The 11,829-nt window shown below is 39.5% G+C and overlaps 1 protein-coding gene and 1 long non-coding RNA gene across 5 annotated transcripts; one reads left to right on the plus strand and one right to left on the minus strand.

The window, feature by feature from the left end:
- Window positions 1-1,429: 1,429 nt before the first annotated feature.
- Window positions 1,430-5,469, plus strand: LOC149000298 (uncharacterized). Of its 4 annotated transcripts, none has more exons than XR_016170697.1 (3): window positions 1,430-1,803; window positions 1,945-3,471; window positions 5,346-5,469. It is a non-coding gene; the product is annotated as an uncharacterized LOC149000298 (long non-coding RNA). The 4 variants fall into 4 exon arrangements; XR_016170699.1 differs by having other exon boundaries at window positions 5,349-5,469; XR_016170698.1 differs by lacking the exon at window positions 5,346-5,469 and having other exon boundaries at window positions 1,945-2,052; window positions 3,306-4,573.
- Window positions 5,470-5,644: 175 nt separating this feature from the next.
- On the minus strand, window positions 5,645-11,401 carry LOC149000299 (putative ADP-ribosylation factor GTPase-activating protein AGD8). The gene is made up of 7 exons (XM_089139686.1): window positions 11,161-11,401; window positions 10,903-11,021; window positions 8,825-9,260; window positions 8,385-8,639; window positions 6,447-6,572; window positions 6,225-6,326; window positions 5,645-5,972 (listed from the first exon to the last, which is right to left on the minus strand). Exons 1-7 carry the CDS (start codon window positions 11,227-11,229, stop codon window positions 5,865-5,867), a joined length of 1,215 nt encoding a protein of 404 aa, XP_088995812.1. The 5' UTR covers window positions 11,230-11,401; the 3' UTR covers window positions 5,645-5,864.
- Window positions 11,402-11,829: the final 428 nt, after the last annotated feature.

The raw sequence follows: 11,829 nt of genomic DNA on the forward strand, positions 1-11,829 counted from the left end.
GGCAGACCGAAATCGAATTCTTTAGTGTTTTATCGTGTACTTCATATTTATTTCGTGTGGCCAAGCAAAAATAATAACATTTTCATAAAGATGGTTTCAAACTCTCCTCTGATCTTACTGCAAATCAGAATTGCCATCCAATTTCAGTGAAAATCATTAATGTCCACAGATCATCGTCTTCTACCCAAGGAGAGTGTATGTAACAGACTGATAGCTAGTGCTTGATGAAAGTTTCTGATTCAACTTACAAATTGGCACTTGGGGTTCAGCCCTTTGTTGGATGAATGTAAAGCTTTGACCGTCATTTCATTGAAGACCAATGCTTCTCTGTAAGAGGTCTAGATTTCAAATCTCTTTAAGATCACAAGCGAAGACATTATTAATTCACCTCAGTAATGAATTATGTGACAATTTTACTAATCAATTTAACACATTTGTATTATTTGTGAGTGGACCAAAAGAATTTGGCTGGCGGGACCTATACGGTTGAGATTGAAGAATCTTACTCAAAACTCAATGTCTGCAAATTGGCCTTTTCTGACCATCAGATGCATAAAAGTGCCTCCATATGGGTGATATCAGTCTTCATAATAACTTGTTATTTTGCTTAATTAAAAATAAATAAATAAATAAGCCTACCAAATCAATCTCTTGACCCAAATGGAGTGTTACATATGCTACCAAAAATGAAAAATAGTGTTACATGACATCTCCAGATAGATCTCGGACCTTAAATAGAGGATAGAAGCACCACTATACAGGAAGATATTAGATGTAGGGAAATTTTTTGTATTTGTACTTCATTTTCTAATACAAAAGAAATTTACCATCCTATTTTAACACGTGCAGCAGTATATAACCAATAACTAGAATGCATAGATAGAGTGTGAGACTATTTTGGAATGGTCAGATATAAGACAGCAGCACAGAATGCATGACATATATCGAGTACTAATTTCTCAAAACTCGCAGTCAGAAATATGTTGCAACAACAAAGAAGTAGTCCATCTAACAAGAAAACTGTTACAAAAAGAAAATCTAACAACAAAACAAAATGATTTGTGCCCTAGATCATATCCCCTTTTATAGGCATGAATAGCGGCTAAAATGTCCTAATAGTAGTAATATAAATATGGATGTAACAAAACTATGTACTTTGCTCTCGTACTTGATTTAGACTTTTTTTTTTTCTTTTTCACAAAAAATAAGTAGGGGGAGAGAGGAGACGCAATTGGTGAAGACTGTTTCCACTAGCCAATGATGGGTTAGTAAAGCGGTTAAAAACTCTAACTCCCATGGGGAGGTTTTGGGTTCGCACCCATTTGGCGGCATTAATTTGAGGATGTACTCGTACTTGATTCAGATCCCCTCACAAAAAATGTAAAAAAGAAGTTAAATTGAAAAAAAAAAAAAAAAAAAAAGAGAAGACTGTTTCCACTAATTCAGAACATTCGTTGGTCATTTTACAGTCAAAATAGATCATATTGGGTTGTTGATGGCCAAAGCTGTGAAGATCTCGTCAAACCCTTCAAATTGATATGTCGTTATGTCGTGGATCCCATTATAGATAACTATAATGGGGATGTTTCCAGGGTTCTTGGATATTTTTTCATTGGGTTTGAGATAAAATTTTCCTGTGAGTTTAGGTATCTTTTGGAGAATTTGAGATGGGTAGAATGAAAATTAGGATTCGAAGTCGAGCTGTTCAACCTTGTCTTGTGCGGCGTGAAGAGCGAAGAGCGAAGAGAGACACTATATGACAAGGCTCGGGACGTAGAACTGCAAAAGAGCTCGAATCGAGAGGTAAAGGAAACTTTCTGTTAATTCAAGCATTTGATTTCATAGTTTCTTTGCATCTGTTTTTGGGTTTGATATTTGTGGATTCATCTCTTATATTCTGCCTGGTTTCTGCTGTGTTTCGGCTCATATGTATGTATTTTTCAGATTAAAAACACTGCGACTATTCCAGTGAAGGAAAGTAACGGTATACACTTGAGATGATATTGGGGTTGGAGATCGAGCTTCTCACCAGCCAATCGATTTTCGATCGAAGTAAGCAAAAGCTAAATTAAAATTGCCCATTATTAAGTGGTATTTGATAGCTGAAACTGTTTCCTAACATTTTCAGTGGCATCTTTAGTTACTTGAACTCCTAACCCAAAACTACTGAAAGTGCTTTTTCTGATTCTGTATTTTTTTTCTTCTTTTTTTCTCTATTGACTTGCCTGGACTCTTAGTCTTAGGCTTTCCTTTGTTAGTTGTTTGTATCTACTGTGGCACCTTGAAGAAAAAGCCTTCTCTGCAGAGACTGCTATTCTGCCAATATGCCAGGAAAGCCATGGCTCACTTCTTGTTGCTGACTGCCTGTGTGGCTAGCCAAGAAAAACTTCTACTGTTGGTCCCAGACTAGGCTTAACATCAATCTTAAGGGGACCTCAAGAGATAATGCTCTTTTGGTGAAATGACCATTTAGTGCTTTGTAACTCCAGTCAAGTAACCAATGTGCCTGTACTTGTGCAAGGCCAATGCTAGAACCAATTACCATGAACGCTTACTTCGTCTGCACAGTGTTTTCACTTATCGTTTGGTTAGGCATTGCACACCATAGGTAATACCACAACACCTTCATTCCTTTCCTGGTGTTGTTTTACGTCCAGGACCCGCTCTAATACCTTGGTTAATCTAGAGACCCTGACAACTATGCTGTATAAGACTTTCAGGAAGTACACGTCCCCCCCCCGGGGGGAAAAAGAAGAAGAAAACTGAGAAGTTGATTAGCAAACTATTAAAAAATAACTAAATTAGCTTTGATGAGTGGTGAGAATCTTGTGACAGCTCTCAGAAATTGATTAGAATGCCTCACAGGAGCACTAGGTAAGTTTTTTTGGAGAAATTGATCATGTTATATAGTTTGTAAGAGATGTATTGCACATACATTGTGCATCCATCAGTATTGGTTTGATAAAGTGACCAGTATCATATTGTACTGATACCCTAAAGATACGATATGTATTGGTTAGTATCAGCAGGTATGGTCAGAACCTTGGGGCTCAAAGCTTTGCCAATAGGTAAATTTATGGTGCTTAATCAACTATCATGTTATGTTAATATTTCTCCTAATAATGACATCCATGAAAGCATCTGGATACATCTCTTTGAATCTTTGTTTCAAAGAGGTCACTTAGTTGATGCTAAATTAAGTAGTGCAGAGTGATGTAACTACATGTCGAAGTAAGGCATGGTAGAACTGTATACTTTGCAACACTAATGATAAACTTGCTGATTAACTAGTAACTTTGCTTTAGTTAATTCATCAGGACTCCGAAATGGAGTAGCAGAGATTTTCTTCGCAAAGTCAATTCATCGCAACTTCAGCTTAATATATGTGGGAGAGGCTATCGCTATTCAGTATGCTCTCTTGTTAGGGATGGCTTTGGTGGTATACATCTAATGGAATCTGATTGCCTTGAGGTAATCTCCTCTATCACAAACAGGGATCCCAATCTGTCTGCAGCCAGTGATTGAGGACATCCACCACCTACCAAGTTCCTCCCAATCTTGTGTTTTCATTTTATTTCTAGACTAGAGATGCTAATGTACTAGCTGATGCTCAAGCAGGAAGGCTTTGTTGATGCAGTGTAAGACAACCATTCCCTGGCTACAGGACTTCTGTTTGTCTTAGCTGGACATTCTTCGCTGCCTTCTTGATAGATTTTCAGTTACCAAAAGAACAATTGATAACTTATGCTTTCAATTCAGTTTGGTGTCTTTCTCTTTATCAATTCAACTCAGTTTTATGCACTCAGATTATTTAGCTTGTCTGGAAACAATGGAAGCTTTCCCTCATTGACCTGGAAGCAAAATTACTGTATTGTTTAACACAGGCCATTTCATAACACATGCCAAATTTCTGTTAAAAAACACTCGGTTATTTTACAACTGTGCATGTTTTCGAGAACTTATTCTGTTGATCGCCTACTCACAATCTGTCATTTGAAGACCTAAGGTGACTAATATGAATATTTTAATGTCTTAGGGTGTAATTCTTATTATTTTTTTCATCTGAAGAATTAGGAACATAAATTATGGCAACAGCTGTAGTTCCTGGTGAAGTGAGTAGAATTAGTGATGCTTTAAAGCAATGGAGCAAGATTGTCAAAGTCAACCTCAATCTAGCTCTAGATAAGGGTGCTCTTTGCAGTCACTCTTATTTTGGTTGGATGCCATTGATCAAGTTTTCTTTGCCTTTGTGAATTTTGCAAGCTTCATGTCACTCCTTTCTTATGATGACATTCACTTTACTCCAAAGATGTTACCCCTGAAGCCCCAAATTGTGTTATGCAGCTCCTCTCCAATGCCCTGACCACCCTGCCTCCCTCCACCCCCCAAAAACCAGACACAATCAAGGGTGAACCTCACCTTAGGCAGAGTAGGGTTTCACTTTACCCTGCTTGTGTTTGGTCTGGGGTAGGGAGGGAGGTCAGATTGTTAGAGAGGAGCCAGATCCAGAAAGTGTGATTAGGCCCCAAGATGGTGTCTCAGTTGATAAGGGACCAACCCTCATACTCAAGGGATGATGACACTCTTGCGTGTTCCGCTCAGTCTGTGTGGTGGAACTCCATGGTTGTTACTCGTCCAGAGATGGGTCGGTTTGGAGTCAAGCTGGAGGGCAGTGGGAAGAGGAGGGTGGGTCTTTGCCATCGCCAACCCGTTGTATCAGGCCTTGGTTCGGCCTTTACACGATTGGGTGATGGAAACTCCACGCCGCTTCCGACGGATGGGACTTTCAATCAAATGGCCACTCGCCCTAATCAATAAGCCGGAGAGGTCTTTTCCTTCGATCTTAAAGCTGCTACTGACTCTTTGCCTGTGAGTGTGAGGGCGGGGGTTTCGCCTGTTTGGTCGGGAGTTGGCCAAGACCTGGACGCACATCATGTGTGGTCCCGGTTTTCCGGTCCCCGATCCGACGGGAAAACAGACGCGCGTATTGAACTATCCTTGTTGATGCAATTTTTTTTTTTTTTTTTTTGGCGTGGGGGGTGGGGTTGGGGTGTAAAAGTGAGGTTTTCGGTTTTCTGTATGTGATGATGCAGGAGAATGTTAGGTACCAGCATCCTTCTGTAATGAATTGATTTATCATTTCTAACTACAGGAAATTTGTATGTCATTGCAGTTGTTGCTCCACCTTTTTATTTTATTTCATTTTCCCTGGGGCATTTGCTCCATTTGGATAGATACCTTCAGAATTAATCTGGTGCATGTTCATGCAGTCATGCTTAGTGTTCCTTCTGAATTCCCACATGTGAAGTGTGTTCTAAAATGTCTGTTATCAATGTTGGATGCAGGAGGAGGAGCTTGTGCGAATATTGGAAATCCTTTCCTTGGTTTTGTAATAATATTTGAGGGAATGAAAGATCTAATTGAAGCTGGAAGTCCTTTTCATAAAGTTTGCATTTATGAACAAACTAAAAACGTTTAACTGTTGACCAAATATATATTATATAAAACGTTGTTTTCTGAATTTGCTTATACCTGTAGAACTACCAATAAGAACGACAAAAAGCTAAAGACTGCAGAGCTCCTAAAAAGCAATCTGATAAAACGTTTGATTTCTCAAGTATAAACAAACACACTGATGACCTCATACAATGAACATCAATTTCCTTCATCTACAAGAAAAGGTAGCACCACCAGATGGGTACCAACTAGGTTTAAATCTTATTTGTGTCTGCAAAGAATCTCATAATTCTGTTTGTGACAGTTGACTAGACTTTGAACTACTACTTGTGACAAACCTGCCTCTCATCAGATCTTTTGTACATGGACATTTGACCACCACATTGGTGCTGATGCAATTAACTTCCTCAAAGGACTCTATCCTGAAAATCTGTCATAAAACTAGAAGCCAGAGAACTGAGCATCTTCCCTGTCTCTCCTGCAATATTCTTTATGGATGAAATATCCTGTGATGCCTGTAACAGAGCAAAACAAGAGAGGTTTAGTTACCCCTACCAAGAACGACTCTTTCAAGAACGATCAAAGAGTACTTGCGATGCAGAGTCTTTTATCTTCCAAGCTATAGTATATGGATTACCATTCTACCATTCCTATTAAATGGATAGTTTAACATACACAAGTTTCAAGCTAAATTCTGCAAATTGGTATTCATCCAAAAGAGATACAGGTGCAAATCGGTAAACAGGCAAAAGTTAGCCAAATTCTACCTGGAAGGAAATTCGATTAATGAGATCAGCTGCCGTAAGGTCTAGGTTGGAATCACTGGAATCATCACCAAAGAGATCAGCACTGGAGATGGCCGTTGAACCCTACAGAGGAAAATATAAATTAAAACGGGATACATACAGAGCATGCAAAGACAACAATAAGAAATGTTGGCTTCCTCAAAAATATGGAGATGCAAGTTGAATCAGGAAACAAGTAGATACCGAGAACTTTTGCAAAGAAGCGTGAGCTTCCATGTCACTGGATTTCTTCTGATCCCCAAAAAACTGGGCTGATGAGATAGACTTGGCATTGGAGAACTTTTTCCTAGCTTCATCAGTTTCTTGAATCTAAAAGCAAAGAGGCAAAATGTGACCAAGCATTAACAAGGAACTTCCATTAGGAACCTAAATCATATCCAACCAGGACTGGTAACTTGAGCAATATGTTCGTGATAATAGTGCACAACGAATATGTAAAGGTAACCTTTTTGGCTAGAACACTAGGCACTGTTTGTTTGTTAAATCTGAAGTGGGGTGGGAAAAGTTTGAAAAAGTATACATTTTTCAAGAAATCCCAAAGGCACCGTTTGTTTGCAAAGGTGAGGAGGGGGAAAAGGGGTGGAAAAAATAAATATGTAGGACCTATATGTAATGGGATGGGGGAGCGGGAAAGGAAAGGGAAGGATTTGGTAGAAAAGTTTCAAATGTGGATCCCAATTTGTTGTTTTCCACATTTTTCTATAAAATCCCACCTATTTTGTAAGACTTTGAAAAGGGATGGGGTGGGAATTTAGCATGTCACCTCGGCAGATAAGCTTTCTTAATTTAAGGAAGCTTGCATGTCAACTTTCTCACTCTAGTGAATCAAACAAGCCACACTTTGGGATTTCATGAAAAAGTTTATATTTTCAAACTTTTTCCCACCCCACTTCAGATTTAGCAAACAAACAGTGCCAAAGAGTGGCTTGTTTGGTTCATTGAGGAGGGAAAATTGGTAGACAAAATTCCTTAATTTAAGGAAGCTTGCTTGTTGACATGGCATACTAATCTTCCCACCCCATCCCTTTATAAGGTTCTACTAAATAGGTGAACTTTTGTGAAAAAAGTATAGAAAACAACAAAAATGGGACCACAATTGAAATTTTTCCACTAAATCCTTTCCTTTCATTTCTTGTTCCCCCACCCCAACTTTGCAAACAAAAGCTGCCTAGGGGAATTACCATAGACCAACTTTCCAACTAATGTTACCCATCATGTTTGGAACTTCAGTCTTTTAGAGTTCTAAGGCCAGAAAACTAGTTGGTCTTCTCCCTCTAAATTCTCAAGGCAGGCCCCCATCCCCAAAGTAAGATTGCAAATAGCTTCTCTTTTTTTTTTTTTTTTTTTGGGGGGGGGGGGGGGGCTTTTTCTTTTTCTCTCCTGGTTTTGGGGTTGGAGAGCTTTATGTTTCACCAGCTATGTTGACTGTCAAACATAATTTGAATTTTAAGAGTTGGCAGTTCATCCTTTGACCTTTTCCCAGAAGCAGTTTGGGCCCGTATAGCAGATTTCATTAGAGTCAATTTGACTCCCTAAAATGAGGATCAAAAGCTAATGGGTTTTTGGAATATCTCCCTTCTCTCAGAAGTGGGAAAGCTCCATGTCAGTTAGTAATTCTCCAAAGTAATTCAGCCAAGGTACATGGGTTTGTTAGTAATTTTCTGCAAATTATAACAATAAAGTTAAAAAGGAAACTTCCTCAACTTAAAAGTATCCCACAACTTGTTTTGACAACTAGGGACACTGTCAAGGGGCAGAATCATGCATTTGTCTGAATAAATTAGGTTACGAATGAAGTACAGAGAGTAAATTGTATAAGCAGCAAGCCAAGGAAGCAAAAGTTTGCATACACAAAATTAGATATGCTTCTCTATCTTTGCCTTCAGTGATCTACGCTCCTGGGGTAAATCACTGTTACTATTAGGCTTAAACAATCCTTAAACCACAGAACAAGAATAAGTTCCAGCCTTTCAAGACATCAAAATTTTACTCTCTGCAACTGAAAAATGAAAAGAAGTAACCGAACATTCCAATTTCCAACTGCAGGGTAAAATCAACTATTTCTGCTTAAAAGAGTCCTAAGCACATATAACTTACAAAACAAAAAATGTAAAAACTTGCCTGAACTTTCGAATTCGAGCTTGATTTTTTAAATCCATTGTCCATCCCAAAGTCAGCAAAGAAGGATGATGACTTGGGAGGGGCAACATGACCAATCACTCGTGCCCCTCCAGAACTGATCTCAGCAGGCTGGACGTCCTCCACATAATCGAAGCGAGAAGGAAAAGAAGAGGAAAGTGTTGGTGTAGCCTTGGCTGAAGTAGCTACTGCAGGAGCTGGTTCTTCAGGCTTCTGGTCATATAAACTCTCACTTGGCTGAATTTAAAAAGAAATTTCTGATTATACACACTGTATAAATCAATTCACCACCATATTTCAGGATTAAATTCTATTAACTCACACGCCCACAACTAGATAGTTGTGCCCCATACACTTCAATTATGCGTAAATCAACTCTCTCTGTGACAAAGATATTGTTACTGGTAAAAACAAGGGCATACCTTTGTTGTAAGCTTCCGAACACCAAGTCCTCCAGTTTTTCCAGTCTTCCTTGCACCAAGTGGCTTTTTAACAGAGCTGGCAACAACTGTATGAGAAGGAGCTTTAGGCGAAGCAGTAACTTCAGGGGTTTCATGTCTTTCTTTAAGAGTTTCTTTTGGGACTTCAGGGAGCTTGAAATCAGAGAACCCATTGACCGCATTTGTTGCTTGAGCAGCAACAGGTGAGGAGGGCAAAACAGAATCTTCTGCCATGTTTTTGGCAACTTCTTTTGAAAGTATTTGCCTGTATAAGTCAGCAGCTCTTGAAGTGTACTTTGCCTCAATTTTTCCTCCGTCAGTCCATCCATGCTGCTTAAAGAAAGCCTGTGCACGATTGTTTCCCCCAAAACTCATCATCTTCAACTGCTCAGGGGTCCATGAGTCCAGATTTGTAGACCTGGGTAAACAGAAATGAGTCTACTCAGTTCAATATTATTTTAAGCACATAAAACACATCCATCTCAGGTCACTCATCCTTTTCAAAAGAATAGATCATGAGATGTATTGAGTTCTAACAGTTCAAGTAAACAACCAAATTGAGGCCAAAACCAGCATCACAGATCCATCAGGATCTGTATCTTCAATAATACCCCAGGTCAGTTCAAAGTTCAAACAACCTGTTGATTTTTCAATGCATAGCACAACCAATAAGTTATGTATGTGATTACTTGTTTATCCTGAGTTTGCGCCCTATGATGCGGTTTGTTCGTTCAGGCAAAGCTGTCTCAGTGGTATGCTTGCGCTTTTCCCATCAGGTGAAACAGCTCACCCATATCAGCTTCCCACCCCAATCCCCCAATCAATGATGATCCTTTCATCTTTCCCTTCTCCTAACAGTAAAAAGCTCCATAAATGCACCCATGGTTGAAGCACCCATTAGGAACCTATTGACCTATCTAACACTAAGCTAATAGGAAAGTGCTGTCAGATGGTGATGCTGCCTATATTGCCTACCTATGCCCCAGGATAGGGTGCTCCCACTGCCTCCATGGGGTAACCCGGAAAAAGGTAAAACACCTGAATAATCTGGTTATTCAGTGAAGCGAGGTCCCTCCCATTGGGTACTTCAACACTGAAAAACTTTTTAACCAACTCCATTCAATCTTTATCAACTGTACCCACAGCCCCTACTTCTTGCCACTTTTGTCTATGTCTCTGCCTCTGCCATTGATGGATCCCGATCTACATAAATGGAAGGGATCCTTTGGGGCAAAGTGATGACCGACAAAATGGTAGGGACACGTAGGGCTCTTTTTTTTGGGTTGGGGGGGGGTTGTTGAGGTGATGGAGGAAATACTTTTCAGGTAATCCAAAATATGATCCTATTGTGTAGCTTATTTGCATAGAAAAAAGTCTACTAGCCTCCTGTTTGTGTTGCCATCATCTTTACATTTACTTCGAGATTTGGTGATGGATACTGATTACGCAGCATTCACCTGCTGGACTTCCTCAATAAATGTAGAGCCCTACAAGTACCAAAATTAGATCTTTATGCTGCTTTTGGAACATCTCATTTCGATCATCAGATTGAAGACTAGGTCTAGATCTATAAATCTGCAGATGGATGATCAAGAGAAGGATATATCTTTTTAATCAGAGTGAGTTTCCATAAGCTCGAGTTTTTCTAGGTCATAAAGTGACATCTTGTTTGTAGTCCCACTTGGTAAGGTTTCTTTTCTCTTCCAATTGAAAGTTATTATACATTTAGAGAAAAGAGGGAAGAAAAACCTAAGTTGAGCCAACTCCTCTACAAGTATTGCAATTCCTTTTGTTTGGCGCTGTTTAGCTACAGAACCTTCTACCAAGCTCGAATGGATTACAGTGCATCCCAATTTTAGATCTGCATTCTACACGATAAGTCCAGAAGCACGAATTATCAATGCAACATAACCACGTCGAAAACACAAGTTCACAACCTAATTTTAACAGTTCAGATTGTTGTAGACCAAAATTAGCCAAAATAAACCATTCAATCAAGCACGAATTAAGAGCTAACTGGATCGTCAAATTAAAAAACCTATATCTCTGAATCAAATTACCTCACGAAGCTGATGTGAACACCTAAGCTTCGATGAACAGCAGAGCAATCGATGCAGAGAAAAATCCCATACGTAACGGACGCCCATGTCGGATTCTTCGCATTACAATCGAAACACATCTGCAACAGGAATTCAAGACAAACTAACAATGAGATCGGAAAAGAATTCGTCAGATCTGCAACTAGTCATCCAGATCTCGAAAGCAAAATTAAATTGTAAAGTATAACAAAATTTTAAGATGAAAAGAAGAAGCCATACCTTGTTATCAGACTTAGTTTTGAGCTTTCTGAAAACCGCGGTTTTGTCATTGAAGCTATCGGAAGCCATTAGTGAGGAAGCGAAAGAGAAAAAAGAGATGAAAGATAGCGTTTTCCAAGAGGAGGAGGAAGGTTTTCGAACCAGAGATCGACCTCCTCAAGGAAAACGAAGGATAGACGTAAATCTGCGATTTGCTGCGATTTGCTGCCTCTTTTGATATTTCGCAATTGGGTTTCGTTAAAAGCGAAATGATATATTTGTAATTTGGAATTTCGACATTTGGTGATGAAGTGACGAAATTGCCCCTACTTTCTAACATTACGCCATTACGCCTTACAGTTAACGGACCTTACGCCTTACGGTTATGAATGATAAAATGACGTATATGCCTTTGTCGGCGTTGGTCGGTGGGTGGGGCCCACTGATAGTCAAAGTCTCTTGTTGGATCTGCGGTGACACCGACGCTTTGCTGGAAACTCCTGTTGAATATGGGGGGTCCACGTAAGTTGCCAGCTAAGCAAACTATTAATGCTAGACTGCCAGAGTGGCTCCAAGGGCCGTGTAGGAAATTGGAATCCCGTCTGTGCCACAAAACCATCACTTTCTTTAGACAAGATCCGACGTAGCATCAACGGATGGTCGCTGAACGGTAGGCATCGTCCAACTACT

This window comes from Hakea prostrata, chromosome 11 (genome assembly GCF_041222555.1).
Source record: "Hakea prostrata isolate BN-2017 chromosome 11, UWA_Hpros_2, whole genome shotgun sequence".
In the NCBI taxonomy this organism is placed as follows: domain Eukaryota; kingdom Viridiplantae; phylum Streptophyta; class Magnoliopsida; order Proteales; family Proteaceae; genus Hakea; species Hakea prostrata.

What these genes read in the sequence shown, in the direction of transcription:
- LOC149000299 (XM_089139686.1), bottom strand. Translation starts at nt 11,229, where the DNA reads ATGGCTTCCGATAGCTTCAATGACAAAACCGCGGTTTTCAGAAAGCTC. An exon ending in GTTCACATCAGCTTCGTGAG is followed by an intron (nt 9,261 to 10,902) that starts GTAATTTGATTC and finishes CTGTTTACCCAG; the next exon opens with GTCTACAAATCTGGACTCAT. An exon ending in TTCGGAAGCTTACAACAAAG is followed by an intron (nt 8,640 to 8,824) that starts GTATGCCCTTGT and finishes TTTTAAATTCAG; the next exon opens with CCAAGTGAGAGTTTATATGA.